The sequence below is a fragment of the Meles meles genome, chromosome 7 (assembly GCF_922984935.1).
Source record: "Meles meles chromosome 7, mMelMel3.1 paternal haplotype, whole genome shotgun sequence".
NCBI classification, from domain to species: domain Eukaryota; kingdom Metazoa; phylum Chordata; class Mammalia; order Carnivora; family Mustelidae; genus Meles; species Meles meles.
In genome coordinates, this window is record NC_060072.1 from 107,923,600 (window position 1) to 107,943,020 (window position 19,421).

A 19,421-nucleotide genomic window follows, 5' to 3' on the forward strand; every position below is an offset into this window, starting at 1 on the left:
CTGAACACATGCAAATTACAGTAGGAAAAAACCCAGAGAGGGAGAGTTTAAAGGACAAGAGAAAGGGAAAGGTAATTAATGTATTAAGGCTCCTAAAGAGGTGTGATAGGGTGGAATTCAGACAATATACTAGACTATACAGAAGGAGCTAGACGAGGGTGGCCCAGACATGTTTATAGATAAGTAGAGGTAGGGGATGAGGAGAGGGGTTACGTTATGGGGTTCCTTCCCAAAACTTTCAGTGTCTTTGGTGAAATAAGTGAGGCAGCCTACTGCGAATGAAGGGTTAGGGCGGTGTAGATAAGAGGGAGAGATGGGGGAAAGAGGAGATTTGGAACGGCCAGTGTGGAAAATGAGGGAGAAAGAACTAACCTGGGAACCATAGGATTTCCATCAGTGTTGATAGCTTAGCTGATGTTGGAATATGTGGCTTTGGAGTGGAAACCCAGGTACGTTGTATGATTTATTTCAGCAGTCCATATTTAAGAGCAGAGAGGGAAAGGAGTTGGATTGATCCAGGGTTGGGAAGGATGGGGCAGCAAGGAATTAAGAGCAGTGAAAGCTGCAATCTCATGAAGAATGTGGATTCAGATGAGAGGTTCTCAGCCCTGGCCACCTAGCAGAATCACCTGCAGAGCTCTTTAACACATGGTGATGTGTGTTGCCCATCCTGGGTCTACTGAATCAGAACCTCTGTGTTCTGACACCTTTGTCTTTAACTAAAGTTCTGCAAGTGATTCTAATGCTCAGTCAGCATGGAGAACTACTGGTCTAAACCAAGGCGAACGTACCTCGATCTGGCACCTAAAGTTATTCCTGTTGTAATTTAGGGCACATGGCAACTTAGTCCTTTTGGCTAGTCCCTGAGAGGGTGGGTAATTTTAAGATACTGTTGAGAAGTGGGTGCTGCCGTATTTTCCAGAAGTTCAGAAATGGCTGTCGGGTTGGACCAAGGTGGGCAGGGTCATGAAGAACTTGGTGTGATTTGAATCCTGTGATATTCCGCAAAGGTTTAGCTACAGCCCAAGAGGTCCCAGAGCTCAAAGTTAGCCTTTCCAGAACCCCAAGATCACAGTATGTCACGAATCTCCACATTTCATAGGTGCCTTATTAGTTGGTACTAGAATTAACTATGCTGTGGGGATGCAAAGCTTTGCCTACCCCAGCCCACTCTGCCTTCTACAGGGATATAAGCCATGTCCAGTCCAGTGACCGAGCAGATTTTCAGTGCTCACGCTGTGAGAGACTCAGGTGAATTTTCAAACCAGAAATTATTCTAATCTGTGTCTGAGAAGTATAATGGTGAATATCCTGATTTTAGAGTAGTTTCTAGTCACTACAGTTGGTGAAGCTTGACCTTAGGAGGATGTATACTAAAATATTTACTTAGGAAAAAACAGTACAGATTCACCAATGCCCAGCTGAATAAGAGAATTACCATAGTGGTAGATGACCAAGGCCCTAGACAGTATAAGTGGGTTTTTTTCTACAAAGTGGTTGACAAATGTTCTTTTACTGGACTCAAGATAGAGAAATGTATGCTGGGTGATAGTTCAAAGAGAAAAATTAATACCCAGTTAAAAGTCTTGGGCTGAGAGTAACTTGAGTGGCATGCTTGCTTGCTTCTTGAGCCCTTCAATATTTTTATCAGTAATTTGGATGAAAATGTAGAGGGCTTGCTTATCACACTTGTGAAAGATTTAACATGAGACAGGGTAGCCTATTTGTTGTGTGAATGAATCACAAGTCAGAAAGACCTTGGAAGATTGAAACAGTCAAAAAGATTTAATTATCTTTTTTTTTTTCCCCTTAAGATTTTTTCCTTGCTTGGAACAGCAACCTGTGTGCATCAAGAAAAATAAAAAAAGTGTGGTACCTACAGATCTAAAAAAGAAAGTCAGCAAATTTGTTCTCAGTGAAAACATGCTGGGTTTTTCTGAAGGACGTATTTGTTTAATGCACACTCTTCTAACCTCATGCTTAATGGTCCGAAAGACAGTCACCAGTAGGCCGAACCACATACGTTTAAGTTTTGATACATGTTGCCGAATGACTCTGGAGAAAGACAATTTCCACTTCTCTCATTTAAATGCAACTGTCATTCCCCCACAAAGTCACTAAGTTGCATGTTGTTTATAAATTACGCACCTTTAAAAAATTGCTTTTCAAGATAAAGTTTAATTGAAATCAATCTACTACATTAGGCCTATAAATCAGCTTTACAAATATAGCCAGCCAAAAAGAGGTCTGGTTTGAGAATGGGAGGTTTGGAGTAACTACAAAGTGATGTCCCTGGTAAGCCGGGAGAGCTGGTGCTGGCTTATGATATCTGGACTCTGCTTCTATTTCTTACTGACATTTGTAAATTAAAGATATCCAGGAGATTCTTCTCAACTAAAGGCTGTCCAGGAAAGAAAAAGGTCTGGAAGCTATGCTATATGAGGCTGTTTTCAGTTTGTTTGTTTTTTACTGTTACAGTCAGTCCTGCATTGAATATCTTTTTATGTGTAAGAAGAGATTTATCCATTGGGAAGTGGGTTGAAGTGGATGGCTTCATGTTCCTCCCAGCTCTACGATACAAAATTCACTTCAAACCAACCAATGTTTTCTAGTCTCTGGAGATAAAAAGATTAGGGCATGGTCCCTGCTGAAGGAGTTCAGTATTTAAAATGGAATGGGGAGAAATCAAAGAGGGAGATATATCACGAGACTCTTGACTCCGGGAAACAAACTGAGGGTTGCAGAAAGGGAGGTAGGTGGGGGTATGGGTTAACTGGGTGATGGGTACTGAAGAGGGTGCATGATATGGTGAGCACTGGGTGTCATACTCGACTAAGGAATCATTGAACACTATATCAAAAACTAGTGGTGTACTATACTTTGGCTAATTGAATTTAAAAAAAGAAAAGAATAAATAAATAAAGACTGTGACCTTTATATTATTTAATTGTTTGTAGTGTCATTTTTAGGCATCTGTAAAGCTTGGCTGGTTTAGGCAATCAGTTAAACCTTCACAATGAATGGGCATCGTCTGGGATATCTATAGTTTTTGGTATAATTTTCAGTCTTAGGTCTCAGTTTTAACTAATAATTTTTGGTAAGATGATTATGTATTCAAGAACATTCGAGATTATTTCTCTTCCAGAGCTGCTTTGTCCGCTTATGATTTACGTTAAGGAAGTATTTTCTGTTTCACCCTTTGTGCTGAACTTGGCTCTTCTGAAAACTTGTAATTGCCACTTATGGTCTGTTTCTCTGTGTGTTTTGTGCCTGTGTGTATTGTGTTTTTAGGAAAAAGGCTCAGCTCAAGAAAAAAAGAGGCGTGCCTCAGATTAATGAACAAATGCTCTTTCATGGTACCAGCAGTGAATTTGTGGAAGCAATTTGCATTCATAACTTCGATTGGAGAATAAATGGTATCCATGGTGCTCTCTTTGGGAAAGGTAATTATCAGAATTCCAGGTCTCATTGGAGTCCTCTGAAAGATTCTTCTCTCTTTAGAGATTGTTTCGTAAGTCAGGAGTTTGATAGTCATTAAGTTAAAAGTTACTCTACTGGGTACCTCGCACACCCTCAGAATTTCTGAGCCACAGAAAAGCCACTTCCTGCATGTACAGGGTAGAAGTAAGACTTGACACCTCTTTCAGATTGAATAGCTCCCCCAGTCCCAGTCATTCAGGTGGAACAATTGTGTCCCAATTAGCTGGTTTTTGCATTACATTTACTTTCCATGTATAAATCCTTTCCATGGGTAAGTCTCTGTAATAAACTGTTTTGTATCAAATATACAGAGAACTATAAAATGCATTCATTGCATTGTGGACAGGTCTAGGTACTAGTACTTTTTTTTTTATTTTTCAAAATTGGTAAGTAGTCATATTAATGAGCAATGAGGAATAATGGGGGAATTCCTCATCTTTTTCTAATGTTGTGAAAGTCCAAGCTCTCCATTTTATGCCCATGACTTGAGGAAATTATGGTGAGAGATGAGGAGAAAAGATAGGGATGGGCATTATTTTTTTGGTCTGTCCTTTGTACCTTATCTCCCGCAAGAGAACTGGCTACTAGTAGGATGGAGACATGCTACATTTTCCTAAAGTAATGAATTTTTAAAAAATAATTACCGAAAAGGCCATTCTATTGATTTAACTGTATAGGGATGGGAACAGTGTTGCTGTTAATCCTGTCAGTACAGTGTAATCTGAGACTTGGCGATTCATTTCCCAAATTTTTTAGAGTAAATATTGCCTTCATGATGTCAGTCTCCTACGCCTACCCTTTTGGAAGAGTTACTGAGTTTTCAGATTTTGGTGACAAACCTGTGTGAAGTTGTTCTTCTGAAGTGCTCAGATAAGAACAGCACTGCAGGGGCGCCTGGGTGGCTCAGTGGGTTAAGCCGCTGCCTTCGGCTCAGGTCATGATCTCGGGGTCCTGGGATCGAGTCCCACGTCGGGCTCTCTGCTCGGCAGGGAGCCTGCTTCCCTCTCTCTCTCTCTGCCTGCCTCTCTATCTACTTGTGATCTCTCTCTGTCAAATAAATAAATAATCTTTAAAAAAAAAAAAAAAAGAACAGCACTGCACTCTTCAGAAGCCCTTTTCGTGGTTATTGGGTTCTATTATCTCCAGAAATATTCTTGACTTGCCACCCTGTAACATAGAAATGGGGTTTCATGGGTTTTGAAGTAATCTCTGCAGACCAGTCATTCTCACTGTGCCCAGCAGAGTGCTGGTGGATGCTGGACGAGGGCCGTGGGCTGAGGAAGGCAGTGGAGGCAAATAGAACTGAATGGGAGACCCAAGCAGCTCAAACTCGGGTCTCACCACATGCTTACTCACAGGAACAGTTTGTCTGTGTCTTACATACTGGATTTCTTTGTAAGCTTTCTTTCCAAAACGGAAGTCTGGTCACTTCATTTTGGTGGGAGTAGGGGAGGGTGTTGATGGCATGGAATGGTATAAAAATTTATAAAAAATTTATCCATGGATTTCTGTTCTCTCTCAGAGATCTATAGACGAGAAAATTCCACATCTGTTTTCCTTAGATGATTCCATGTGTCTATTCCCCTAACAATTAGAGTGTTTTTGCTTGTGTTTCATACATTCTTCAGAGTAATCCTGGCTTTTTTTTTTCTTGGTCCTTTTTGTTTAAGGAACCTATTTTGCTAGAGATGCTATTTACTCCAGTCGCTTCTGCAAAGACGACATAAAACATGGAAACACATTCCAAATTCATGGCGTAAGCTTGCAACAGCGGCATCTGTTTAGAACGTATAAATCTATGTTTCTCGCTCGAGTGCTAATTGGAGATTACATAAACGGAGACTCCAAATACATGCGACCTCCTTCCAAAGACGGGAGCTATGTGAATTTATATGACAGCTGTGTGGATGATACCTGGGACCCAAAGATCTTTGTGGTGTTTGATGCCAACCAGATCTATCCTGAGTACTTAATAGACTTTTACTGATTTCACTTCCAAATCTCAGTGGTCAAGGAAGTTCTGTGCTTTTTTTGCAGGAAGATTTGCTCTCCTGTCATCTAGCCACTAAATGTTCACTATCTGATACTTTTGAAACAGATATGAAAAAAAAAGTGGCCTCCATATAAAAAGACATACTGACTTTAAGGTTGGTTTTTTGTTGTTTTGTTTTTGTCCGTTGCTCGTAGTCTTATTTGTTAAAGATTGATACGATTACCGTTGCCACTTGAACACAGAGACGAAAGGTAGCATGCAAAACTGAATCAGCTGAGTCTCAATTACCGTGATCATTCAGAGTCTGTAAAGTTTACGTGTGTGTTATATTTATTCATATATATGTCCAAAAAATAAAAAAAACAGACATAACTGTGTCGTCCCTTCAGAGGAATTGATCCTTTGTAAATTGAATCCTGACATTATTATCCACCAATCAATACATTGCCTTGTTGGTCTTCCAAAGCAGGGATTTAAAATCTCAAAGCAGGCTGAGTACCGTGGGAGAAATCAGAAATAAAAATGTTATTTACCGAGCTGCCGGACCAACCAAAAGGAGAAAGTCAAGGTAGAGTGTCCAGCTTCTGATTGCCCAGGGGAGCAGAGTGCAGTCTGAGACTGCTCATGTCATTCTCTTATCTCCCTACGTCAGAACTTGTCAGTTCTGCAGACTGTAATTAGCCCACAGTTCACCCACCAGGGCTCTTGAATTCTCATACCATGACTTGCTCCACACAGTGTTTACTGCCTCTTCAACATGAAACACTTATTGCTTTTCCAAAACATGTATTTTTCCCTTTACTTTGGGGTCCCTACAATAATTACTTGTAAGATTCCTTATCTGCTCCCCGCCACACACAGTTATTCAACAGCGATTCCTAATACTCACATTTTTAAGTTGCATCTCCCCATTTTGAATCATTGCAGAAGGCAGAGGGTGCTGGGAACAAATCTGGTTTAGCCTTTTGAATAGTAAATTAACAATCTGCTAACACTTAAAAAGTTAGATCCAGTTCATAATCATGTGTAATGGAAGTTTGTTTACCTGTTCCATCTGTTTTGCTATTATTCTATTCTAAAGAAGAATAAGTAATGTTGGAACAGCTTCCTGCCCCTAGAGGTATTCTGGCGGAGGCTAGACAATGCCTTGGAAGAAATGTCATACAGGAGTTCAGGTGTCACTTGGAAGAATTGGCCATATGATGGTTGAGTGTTTCCCCACCTTGATTTTCCATGATTCTACCTGAAAAAAAAAAAAAGAAAGAAAAACACACCTGTATCAAGCCTTGCCAGAAAACCTTTTCCTAATTCAGTCTAATACTGAATTCTCTCTCCATTATCCTCATTCAGTTTTGAGTGAGAAGATGTGAACACAGGTTAACTTTTCAGGGAAAAGCCAGTCAATGTTCCATGCCTATGTTGTTCATTTTAGTCATTTGCATTGGGAGAACATCTAGAAATCATAAAAAGGAAGCATATAGACCAATATTAGGCATGGTAATTCTTTTTTTTTTTTTTAAAGATTTTATTTATTTATTTGACAGAGAAAGATCACAAGTAGACAGAGAGGCAGGCAGAGAGAGAGGGGAAAGTAGGCTCCCCGCCGAGCAGAGAGCCTGATGCGGGACTCGATCCCAGGACCCTGAGATCATGACCTGAGCCGTAGGCAGCGGCTTAACCCACTGAGCCACCCAGGTGCCCAGGCATGGTAATTCTTCAACTGCCATATATCCCCAGATTTTTGTTGTGGCTCAGAATACATGAAACTGTACAGTTGAAAGTAAGTAGCACACAGGAAACTGTGTACAATACTTTGAGACCAAGGAGCAACAAAGATTTCCTGACTTAGATGTGCACATTAAGAGCCAGTTTGTATGAAAGGCTGTGAATATTTATGAGAAGCCCATTTTAGAAACATGCAGAGATGATCATGGAAATAATTGGAATAAAAGTCACCAGACTACCTTGAGAGAGATAGCAAACTATTACTCTAGATTCATTCACAAAAGAACAATGTTAGAGACATTAGGAATTCAGATTTTGAAAATCTTTTTATTCTATTTATTTGTTACTTACACACACACACACACAAAAGTTATAGTAATCCCTTCAATATGGCTGTCCTTTTTTTCAATTTAACACCGTTTCACTTCCCGTCACTGGAACGGAGTAACTGTTGTAGCATTTGGGAGTTATTCTTGTAGATGTGCAGATCTTATCTCGAGGTGTGACTAAAAGCCCAGAGTTGAGGTTTGCAAGGCAGTCTGTATGAACTCTGAACTTAACTAGTTGGCTCAGATGTAGTAAGTAGAATGGATTGCAATAGACATTGTAAGAAAGAACTCTGTTTTTCTTGTCTGACAATGTACTGCCAATTCTTTTATAATGAAAAACTAATTTTGATAAACTTTTCAGTGTGATAGTGTGGCATTAATTGATATTAAAGTTCTGTTCATTTTGATCAATAGATTGAGTTGAGAACTCCTAATTAGTATATAATAGACTGGACACAACCATCTGTCCCCTTTTCCTCTTGTCCTCACATAGTATGTGTGGCGAGAGTAAAGAGAACCTATTCCAGACTAATGAATAAATGATTTTTTAAAATTATACATTGAACAAATTCCAGCTGATAGTGATTTTTCTTTTCCACTTTGATGTCAGCCTCAGGGTAAAAAAAAAAAATGTGTTTATAAGAAACAGTTTCATAAGTCTTGTGGTTATGAACAGGAAGGTTTTATATTAGTGCAACTTTCATTTCTAGACTGTTATGGTGATGCTAAAGCATTTGGAGCCATTTTTGATATGTGAATATATTGTTTTTACATGTGGTGATTAAAGCTTTCCGTAGCAGGGCTTGGTTGTCTTTGTATGCCATATATTTGTTTCTGTGATTTCTGCGTCTCAGCTCCACCTTGCTTTACTTAAGCCTACATTTGCAGCTCGAACTTAATGGGCCCTTGAGAAATCTGTTCCCTCTAACTCTTATATAACCCACTTACAGATGGGGGGAAGTCTCTTGTTCTTGGTTTAAGTCATTGGGAGCAACAGCTAATCAAATGATCAGTGAGAAAATAATTTACTCTGCTATTGAAAATTCCAAAACAGTTCAAGGCCAAGCGCCTACAGACAGTGTCCTTTACTCGGTGTGCTCTCCCAGCTCAGAGGAGCAATTCTGGGGGGTGTGTCTACATGCATCTGAGGAGCATGCTTCCTGCAGTTCATCCAACCTCCAGCCACTCCTGGTATGTCCACAGTAAGTTTTGAAGCAAGTTAGACATTTCATTTGATCTTTAATCTTTTGTTGGCCAAAAAAAAAAAAAAAAAGGCGGGGGGAACTATCCAAAGCTGTCTTAATTTTACAGGTGAGAGACATGAGAGATGGAAGGATCAAGGCTTACCTGTGGAGGAGAGACAAGATGGCAGAAGAGTAGGGGGGTCGTTTCATCCGGTTCCTGAAATTTTAGCTACATATCTATCAAATCATTCTGAACACCTATAAATTCAACCTGAGATGTAAGAAAAAGAACTGCTGGAATTCTACAGATAGAAAAGTGGCCACTTTTGCAAGGTAGGAGGTGCAAAGAAGTGAATCTGAGAGGATATATTGGAAGATAAATGGTGGTGGGTGGAGGGAGTCTCTGTGAGCCAGCTACTGGAAAGTGATAGAGCCCCGGAGTCCTAAACCCGAACCTTTAGAAATCTGCTCCAGTGAAAGATGTCCCTGCCTGAAAGGTGCTTAGGTGGTGAAACGGGGCAGAATGCTAGGTGGGAGAGTGTGGTCTCAGGATCCCCGGGGTCACAGAAAGAACAAGGGTGCCTGAGCCAGCAGAGTTCCCAAGCATTGAGAGAGGGGAAACCAGCTATGGTCAATGAGCCCAGGAGGGGGCTCTCAATCAGTTTGCTGTAAACCCAGAACTATGGCCTGATGGGACAGCCACTCTCCCTGTGGGGGCCCTGCAAAGGTCAGAACCATGGCAACCCTCCTCCTTCCCCCAGGAGGATTGGCATGAGTGTGAACTGCAGTAGTCTGTAGAGTTTGGTGCACACAGAAGTGAAGACTGCTTTTCCCTGAGGGTTAACTGAAGAGAAGAGGCCATGATCTTTCACCTTCAGGGCTGGAGAGTGGGGCACTGCCTTTTTTATTTTCATCCTCTAAAGGGACCTGAAAGCCTTTAGGGAACAAAAGCCACATAGAGCAACCCCAAACAGCCTACACAGACCCTGGCCCCCTGGCAAGGGGCATTGGAGCTCTACCCAGGTGAAGATACCTGAGAATCAGCACAGCAGCCCCTCCCCCAGAAGACCGGCCAGAACATCAGGCAAATACCAAGTTTACAGACCACAGAATTGCAAAACTCCAGCACCAGGGCAGAATAGTATATCAAATTCAAAGATTTTTTTCCTCATGATTCTTTTATTTTTCAGTTTAAATTTTTCCTTTTTGTTCTTTTCAACCTGTTTCTTATTTCATCAACTCTTTGTTCTTAAGTCCTTTTTAAACTTTTATTGTTACATTTACATTTTATAGATATATTCTTCAATTTTTGGCTTCCTCTCACTGTATTTAGTCTGTGTGTATATATATATGTATATATATACACACACATACGTATTGCTTTTTTTTTTAATTTGGGATTTGGTATCTTTTAAAAGACCAAAATACACCCAGGACCAAGTGGATCACCCTATTTTGTCCACCTGGGAGATTATTCTCTCTCCTCGCCACCCCCCCCCCCCCATTTATTTTCTTTAGTTTTTGGTTTCTGACCTCTTCAGATTTCTCTAGTGGGTATTTTGCTTGGGTCATGGTTGATATTTTTTATTGTTCTTTTCATCCATTCTTCTCTGGGCAAAATGACTAGAAGGAGGAATTCACAACAAAAGAAAACCAGAGGTAATACACTCCATCACAGATATAATCAATATGGATATAAGTAAAATGTCAGAGCTGGAATTCAGAATAATGATTATAAAGTTATTAGCTGGACTTGAAAAAAGCCCACAGCTAATATCATTCTTAGTGGGGAAAACCTGAGAGCTTTTTCCTAAAGTCAGGAACACAACAGGGATGCCCACTCTCACCACTGTTGTTCCACATAGTACTAGAAGTCCTAGCCTCAGCAATCAGATGACAAAAAGAAAGAAAAGGCATTCAAATTGGCAAAGATGAAGTCAAACCCTCACTCTTCACAGATGACATGATACTTCCTATAGAAAAACCAAAAGACTTCCCCCAAATTGCTAGAATTCATACAGGAATTCAGCAATATGGCAGGATATAAAATCAATGCACAGAAATAAGTTGCATTTCTATACATTTACAGTAAGACAGAAGAAAGAGAAATTAAGGACTCGATCCATTTATAATTGCACCCAAATCCATAAGATATCTAGGAATAAACCAAAGAGATAAAGGATCTGTGCTCTAAAATCTACATAATACTTAAGAAAGAAATTGAAGAGGACACATAGAAATGGAAAAACCTCCACCGTCATGGATTGGAAGAATAAATATTGTTAAAATATCTTGCTACCCAGAGCAATCTCCACATTCAATGCAATCCCCATCAAAATACCATCAACATTTTTGACAGCTGGAACAAATAATCCTAAAATTTGTATAGAACTAGAAAAGACCTTGAAGATCCAGAGGAATGTTGAAAAAGAAAACCAAAACTGGGGGCATCACAATGCCAGACTTCAAGCTCTATTAAAAAACTGTAATAATCAAGACAGTATGGTACTGGCTCAAAAACAGACACATAGATCAAGGAAACAGAATAAAGAACCCAGAAATGGACCCTCAACTCCATGGTCAACTTATCTTTGACAAAGCAGGAAAAAATACTCAATGGATAAAGGATAGTCTTTTCAATAAATGGTGCCGGGAAAACTGGACCATTTTCTTACACCACGCACAAAAATAAACTCAAACTGGATGAAAGACCTAAATAGACAGGAATCCATCAAAATCCTAGAGGAGAGGTTCTCTTCGACCTTAGCTGCAGCAGCTTCTTGCTAGACACATCTCCAAAGGTAAGGGGAACAAAAGCAAAAATTCACTATTGGGACTTCATCCAGATAAAAAGCTTCTGCACAGCAAAGGAAAGAGTCAGTAAAACTGAAAGGCAATCTATGGAGTGGTAGAAGATATTTGCAAATGACATATCAGATAAAGGGCTAGTAGCCAAGATGTATAAAGAACTTATCAAACTCAACATCCCCAAACCAAATAATCCAGTCAAGAAATGGGCAAAAGACATGAACAGATGTTTCTACGAAGAAGCCATACAAATGGGCAACAGACACATGAAAAAAATGTTCCACGTCACTCAGCATCAGGGAAATACAAATCAAAACCCCAATGAGATACCACTTCACACCAGTCTGACTAAAATTAGCAAGTCAGGAAACAACAAGTATTCACAAGGATGTGGAGAAAGGGGAACCCTCTTAAGCTGTTGGTGGAAATGCAAGCTGGTGTAGCCACTCTGGAAAACAGTATGGAGGTTCCTCAATATGTTAAAAATAGAACTACCCTATGACCCAGCAATTGCACTACTAGGTATTTATCCTAAAGATGCAAATGTAGTGATCCAAAGGGGCACCTGCATCCCAGTGTTACAGCAGCAATGTCCACAATAGCCAGACTATGGAAAAAACTAAGATGTCCATTGACAGATGAGTGGATAAAGAAGATGTGGTTCATATATACAATGGAATATTAATCAGCCATCAGAAGGGATGAATGCTTATTATTTACATCCATACTTACTAGTTCCATCAATACTTACTAGTTTACATCAATACTTACTAGTTCCATCATGTGGATATTATGCTAAGTGAAATAAGTGAGTCAGAGAAACACAATTATCATGGTTTCACTCGTAAGCGGAATTAGAGGAAACAATGCAGAGGATCATAGGGGAAGGGAGGGAAAACCTGAATGGGAAGTCATCAGGGAGAAAAACCATCAGACTCTTAATTACAGAAAACAAACTGAGGGTTGTTGGAGGGGTGGTGGGTGGGGGAACAGGGTAACTAGGTGATGGGCATTAAGGATGGCATATGATTGGATGAGCACTGGCTGTTATAAGCAACCGATACATTATTGAACACTACATCTGAAACGAATGATGTATTATGCGTTAGCTAATTGAATCTAATTTTTTTTAAAGGTTTACCTTTGGAAACAAATCAGGATTTTTATTCAGTAAATCATGTCCCAGTCTGTGTAAATGTTGGCCTGTTGGTAAGGCTCAGTGTGATGAAATGCAGCTCTGATGGTATAGAAATGTGACATTTTTACAAGTTCTGTTCCTAGGCCATCCCAGCTTTGAGGCTGCTCGCCAGGTCGCCAAGGAATAGCAGTGGAAACAATCTGACAGCTTACCTAGTTGTGCTGTAGCCCCACATTGTACATTCTCCTTGGGGAAGGATGTTCTGTTTGTTTTAAATAAACACTGTATTTTGTTTAAAACGAAGTCTATTTCTAGATGAAATTACACATTCTGTACTTGTAAAAAAAAAAAGGAAAAATAAAAGGTAATGGAAAATAGCAAGGAAAGGAAAAACAAACAAAGCCTTGTCAAATATTGGTTTTTATTAGAAACTTTAACACAAGGAGTTGACTTATTTTTACCCCTTTGCACTAAATGCAGGAAAGGGTTTGGTGAAAACAAGCTGCCTTGCCTCATTTCCCATGAATAATTTTGTCGTCTTACTTGGGGCAACACTGATGGAAGAGAGGAACATTTCAAAGAAATGGGAAATACACAATTATCGGGGGCTGCCTGGTTTTTGTGAGTAATATATACAGGAGACGTGAGCCCTACATATCCAGGAAAGATGTTCTAAATTCATCCATGAAAGCTTCACTTTTTTGCAGAGGTGGTTCACTTCTCACGTTCCAGAGACTGCAGGCTGGAAGGAGGTGGAGAACTTCTGCGGTCTCTCTCTTTCCCCTGCCCCCTTCCTGTACTGAGCTACGCCTGACCCATCACAGGTAAAAAGATGTCTTGGTTATTCTTAACACCAAGACAGTAAATTCCTTGCTATTGCTAAGTTAAGTTGCCGGCTGTAAGATTATGTAATCATTTTCTCAGCTCTAATTGCTTGGCTTTCATTCTTCAGCACTACAGGCTGAGAACTTGGCTTTCATTTGAACTTTCTCACTGTGGCGATGTCGCTAAGAATTTAACATTGGTTTTATTCATTTTTAAGTGGCTTCTCATGAGTTTGGAACACAGGGTAATGCCAAGGACATTTGTTTTTCTGCAGCTTCTTAGTTTTGCTGTACCCTCGACCAAGAGGTTATACAGTAAGCTGATTCTGACTCAGGCTTATGCTAACCTCACTATGATAAACCAGTTTAGGGTAATCACAATCCAGGATTTAACCCAAATCATTTTTGGAATATTAATTGTAAATCCAGATTGTACTTCTTGGGTTTTCTTGTTTCTTTAAAAAAAAAAAAAAAATCCCTCTTCCTAAAGGACTCATTATGCTTTAATGTTTTCTGGCTAACATGTGGAAGCCGCAGGCATTATAAGCTCACATTTGATTAACATTCTTAGAGAATTCCGTGTTCGAGCCCAGATCCTCTTTTTTATTCCTTTAAGAAGGAGATCAAGCACCATCTTGGGAATTGCTGATCTGAGTTATATTTCTAGCTTTGATGTCTGACTCAGCGTGACCTTGGATAAATCAGCAGAGGAGAAGGTTCACTTTTTCAGAAGGTGAGGTTTATGAAAGACTCCTGTTAAAATTAAAAGACCTGACAGAGCATGGTTGGATTTCTCTAGGCAGCATCTGACCTGACTGAGGATGGTTTTGATTTGGGGTCAAGAAAGTACAGTAGCAGGGATCATGACGCATTATGAAGCAAGAGTTTGGAATAGGAAAGGTAGGTAATTGCCCTGTTTCTCCCTGAACCTCTCCTGACATTCCGTCCCCCTGACCTTTCAAGTTCAGCACTTGGAGGTCCTCGGGCATGCCAGGAAGTGAACAAGTCAAGCCTGGCCTCTGCTCTCATGAAAATCTAAGTCTAGCAGGGAGGAAGGGAGGACATATACTGAACTGTAACAAGAACAATATGCTTTCCCAAAGGGGGAGTTCAGGCCACCGTGAAAGCCTGTGACAACGGAACCTAAGCTATCCTAGAGAACTACAAAGCCTCCCCACGAAATGAAAGGTAAGTGAGTGTTTATTAGGTGAAGGACTGATTTTAGACCCCTGGCCACACCCAACGGTGTCACATCAGGCTTTCAGGAGATGAGAGGAACAAGGGGTGGGGAGGAGGCAGATTGTAGCATTTTTATCATTAAAATTAAGGTGAAAGAATCCAAGCTTCTTTAAGAACCAGAATGTGTTGCCTCCAACCCTGCGTCTGGCCCTGGGAGTCAGCTTTAAGGAAACTAGAACCAGTGCTAAGGGGTACATGGAGAGAGGAGCAGAGATTGTGGAGGTCTTTATGCAACTTACAAGGAGAATCAAGATGCTTGTTAGGTCAACTTGTGTATTCTTGCCCCCGTGCCTTTGCTCATGCCTTGCTGCTTCCCCCAGAACACATACTTGCCTACCTCTCTTCTTCCTTCAAAGTCCTATCTGAAGCATGGGCCCTGGAGTCAGGTGACGAAGTTGAACCTGGCTCCACCATTCACCAGCTAACCGACCTTGGAGAGGTTTCTCAGCCTCTCTGTGATTCAGTTTCCTCATCTCTAAGTGGGGATAATAATGCCTACTTCATGCAATGAAATCACTCCTGTAGAGTGCATGGATAATGCCTGGCATATAGTAAGCTTCAGTCAATGTTAGTGGGTATTGATCTATAAGATCCTTCCTGTTTTCAGAAGTGTTCTGTAGCTAACTCAACCCTCACGGATCTGGGATTCTTATGGGATTCACGTTGCACTTGGAGTTGGGGTATACTTTTTTTTTCCCCCTTAGCATATACTTGGCCAGTGGCCTTCAGCCAAAGACCACCAGAAGCAGTCCTGTAGTTAAGAAGTTGAGGGAGAACACAGACCATAGGGAACTGTGGAGTGTCCCAGTAAGAGAGTCTTAGAAAGAGCTTATCATAGGATTTGGGCTTTGGGTGATTTGGGATAGCATCTAAGGAAGTAGCATTTTGCCCTTGAATGGATGCTGTGAGACAGCAAGGTGAGTCTTTCATTGGGTATCTCAGTAAATCTTATCTGTCTGGCTGGGAAGACGAGGTAGTGGTTGAGCTGTAATTTGTAAAGCAGTAGCAATCTCATTTTGGCTGAAAGGTGGTGATGTTTGGTATTCTGCAGGTGGACAGTGACCTTATTTTTGTGTGTGCTTAGACAAAATTATGAAGTGGCCTTGCTTTGTCTCATTTTATCATAGTCTCCAATAACCTTGTCTGAGGTTTGAATTCTGTGAGATAGTTTAGGTTCTACAGGAGAATAACATGACATAGCCTGAGTGCCAGGCCAGTTTCTGAATGTCAGGGGCTGATCTTTTTGTCCTTCTCAACTTGTTAAATAACTCTTTTATCTGGGCCAGTTTTCTTCCTTTGGGGAAATTCTGAGTGAATATATTCATTCATTCATCAACACACTCACTGAGCATCTATCTGTGATACTCAGCAGACCCCATGCTCAGCAAAGGGCACAATGGTCAAAGCCATGCTTTCAAGGAGCACCGAGTCTAGCATGAGAGGAGATTTAAAGACTGTCTGCTTTAGTCAGTCATTTTTTTTAAAGATTTTACTTATTTATTTGACAGAGAGATAGAACACAAGTGGGCAGAGAGGCAGGCAGAGAGCAGGCTCCTTGCTGAGCAGGGAGCTGGATGCGGGCTCGATCCCAGGACCCTGAGATCATGACCTGAGCCGAAGGCAGAGGCTTAACCCACTGAGCCACCCAGGCACCCCTAGTCAGTCATTTTTTTTTTTTCCACTGAGGCATTTTATTTGCACATATGTATTACATCCCTAGAAAAAGAATCCCAGGATTTTCCCTCCTGTGTGTTTTCGTCTTGCTTCTTCATGGTCCATGATGCCAGCTGAAGTTGTCAGTACAATGAAACCAAACTGGCGGGACGGGAGTAGGTTATTCTGCCATTTTTCTAGATCTTTCAGTTGTACATCAAACCTGGGGCTGATCACTCCACACTTGTTCAACCTGCCTGTGAGGTTCACAACAATCTTCCCAGCTCTGTGATCATCAATGATTTCAAATTCGCCAATGTAACCGTGCTTCATCATCACAGTGAGAAGCCGGACGATGACTTTGGAGCACGGCCTAATAAGAACCTGGCGTTTGCCTCTCTTTTCAGCATTGTTGATGCTCTTGAGAGCATCTGCCAGGACATTCATGCGCACCATTATGGCGGCAAAGAAAGATGGTGGAAAAAAGAGCCTAGTCAGTCATTTTGATGGTTTTGATGGCATAAATGCCTTTTTCACCTTTCCCATAAAGTCGTACTCCAGCCTGTGTCTGGATACACTCAGTCACGTTAAGCAACCCGCTCCCATGAGACAATGTTAGTTTAATGCCGAAAGTTAGAAAATCTTCCCCGGATCTGTAATCCCCTCCCACTGGGAAGGTAACCTTCCATCACTTGGACCCACATTGAACTAATATTAAAGGCACACACAACAGGTTTTCTGTGTGTAACCTGTAGACCCCCCATGTAGTCACCACATGAGAAGTACAAGTGAACGCTGGATTCTTACATCTCATTGCTGTACTAGTTACTCATGGTTTTCTCAAAAGAATAGTCTCCTTCGGGACGCCTGGGTGGCTCAGTTGGTTAAGCGGCTGCCTTCGGCTCAGGTCATGATCCTAGCGTCCTTGGATCGAGTCCCATATCGGGCTCCTTGCTCAGCAGGGAGCCTGCTTCTCCCTCTGCTTCTGCCTACCTCTCTGCCGACTTGTGATCTTTCGCTCTGTGTCTCTCTCTCTCTGACAAATAAATAAATAAAATCTTAAAAAAAAAAAAGAATAGTCTCCTTCAACAAATAATTTAATGCGATTGTGTTTTCTGAACGGCTTTGCTGTTTAGGTCTGTGTGGCTGGGGTACAGAGACTACATCACTGGGGCTTCCTAGGCAGGTGGGCGCCACTGAGGGTGAGAGCAGCAAACACTAGGTGGCAGCACCTGCCTTCAGAACTGGCAGCGCCATCTGGGTGCTCAGTACCCATCTCTACACTTTGGAGAGCAGGATAAAGGGACTCTCCAGAAACCAACTATCTCCTTTTTCCCTCTACCACTAGGTGGGACAGCCCCCACTCAAGGCAACTGGGGCATGCATTTGTCCCATAGATAATAACTGCTGAGGAAAAGGGGGGCCCCTCCCAATAGTGACCTCTTCCAATGTTTTAGTCTTGCCTGTTTGAAAGTTCTTCTGTACAACCATTCATTCACGTGATATCATTTCATCTTATTTTCTCTCCTTTTCTCATCTGAAAAGTTATTTAGTCCAGCAAATAATTACTGGGTACTTTCTGAGTCCATAAACACAAAGACAGTTACTCTTCAAAACTTTCTTCAGACATAGAATTATAATAAAATAAAATAATATAATATAATATAATATAATCTCCAGTTCTCTAACTTCTCTCTGGCCTCACCCTGCAGCTTTTCATATACCTGTGGTACCATCTCCGGGTGTGCTATATATCATTCGCAAGTTATAGAGCCCCAAAGTCTCACCAACCTCCTTGAGAGACAAGAGACTCAGTTTCTTACAATTGTGAAGTTAATACCTCAGAAAACAATATGCATCTTCTTTGCTCTTTATAAAATGTGTGCCAGAAAAGAGAGGCCATAAACTTGGCTTAAAATTGGAATCCATGACATACCAACACACGTTTTTGAATACTTTCTCTCAAACTCTGAACTTGGTACGCTACCATTTCTTTAAAGATATAATTTCATATCATTCCTAAGAACCTGGGTGGGGGTGGGGGTGGGGGTCAGATAATTTACTATTGTGGTAGGCAAAATGAGCTGACTCCCGAGGTCAGGTTTCAGCACCAGAACCGACTTAGATCCCAGTCACAGGCACTATGATTACCAGCCCAGTGATCCTTTGGCATAACTTTGGTGCAGTGTGGCTAAATTTGCCCGATCTTAGCACTGATAGCCTTCATTTAAAAAGTAGGTCTTTTCAGATGAACATTTTGAAAATATATGTGTCTTGTGTTTAGCATTTTGTATTTGAAAAACAATGTGCTATTGTGAAAAGCAGGTTTTACAGTCAGGCCATTCTACGTTAGAGACCCACCTCTGCCACTTCAAGCCATGTGGCGCTGGAGAGTTGCAGGACTCCTCTGAACTGCTGTTTCCTCATCTTTTTTTTTTTTTTTTAAGATTTTATTTATTTGACAGAGATCACAAGTAGGCAGAGAGGCAGGCAGAGAGAGAGGAAGGGAAGCAGGCTCCCTGCTGAGCGGAGAGCCCAATGCGGGGCTCCATCCCAGGACCCTGAGATCATGACCTGAGCGGAAGGCAGAGGCTTTAACCCACTGAGCCACCCAGGCGCCCCTGTTTCCTCATCTTTTAATGGTGTTGTAAGAATTAGCTTGAGACCGTGTGAGTATAAAAAGCACTTAGCACTGACACAGGCTAGTTGCTTAACACGGAGATACGATTTTATTACCTGTTGAGTAGTTCCAAGAGGAGGGTTTCTCTAAGGCAATGGTGGAAGGGGCAAGAAGGTCTGAGCGAAGTTACGCCGTAGCGCTGTAGTGCTATAGAACTCAACCTAGTCCTTTACTTCTTGGAAAGCGTAAAAAACATGGAATGCTAGGAAGAAAAACCAAGGCAACATAATAAGGAACATAAATAAGAATATATCTATGATTTATTTTTTAATATTTATTTATGAGAAAGAATGTGCCAGGAGGGTGAGAGGCAGAGGGAGAAGGAGAAAGAGAGAATCTCAAGCAGACTCCACACTGAGTGCAGAGCC

At 41.1% G+C, this 19,421-nt stretch overlaps 2 protein-coding genes and 2 long non-coding RNA genes across 8 annotated transcripts in view; 3 read left to right on the top strand and 1 right to left on the bottom strand.

Annotated features, from left to right (window-relative positions):
* PARP11 (poly(ADP-ribose) polymerase family member 11) overlaps window positions 1-5,845 on the top strand; it is a 41,953-nt gene extending 36,108 nt beyond the window's left edge. For all 5 annotated transcript variants that reach the window (XM_046013871.1, XM_046013873.1, XM_046013870.1 and 2 more), the window contains 2 exons: window positions 3,292-3,443; window positions 5,151-5,845. In XM_046013871.1, coding sequence (XP_045869827.1) covers window positions 3,292-3,443; window positions 5,151-5,467 — 469 coding nt within the window. In that variant the 3' untranslated portion in view covers window positions 5,468-5,845. The remainder of the gene's footprint in view (window positions 1-3,291; window positions 3,444-5,150) is intronic.
* Window positions 5,846-8,699: 2,854 nt separating this feature from the next.
* Window positions 8,700-13,430, top strand: LOC123947606. The gene is made up of 3 exons (XR_006819771.1): window positions 8,700-8,718; window positions 8,839-9,044; window positions 13,365-13,430. It is a non-coding gene; the product is annotated as an uncharacterized LOC123947606 (long non-coding RNA).
* Window positions 13,431-13,863: 433 nt separating this feature from the next.
* The window catches only part of LOC123947605, a 49,754-nt gene continuing 44,196 nt past the window's right edge, over window positions 13,864-19,421 (top strand). The window contains exons 1-2 of the long non-coding RNA XR_006819770.1: window positions 13,864-14,214; window positions 14,585-14,669. This is a non-coding gene — a long non-coding RNA (uncharacterized LOC123947605). The remainder of the gene's footprint in view (window positions 14,215-14,584; window positions 14,670-19,421) is intronic.
* On the bottom strand, window positions 16,387-16,859 carry LOC123947603 (40S ribosomal protein S15a-like). Its single transcript, XM_046013959.1, has one exon. The coding sequence runs from the start codon at window positions 16,827-16,829 to the stop codon at window positions 16,437-16,439; it is 393 nt and encodes a 130-aa protein (XP_045869915.1). The 5' UTR covers window positions 16,830-16,859; the 3' UTR covers window positions 16,387-16,436.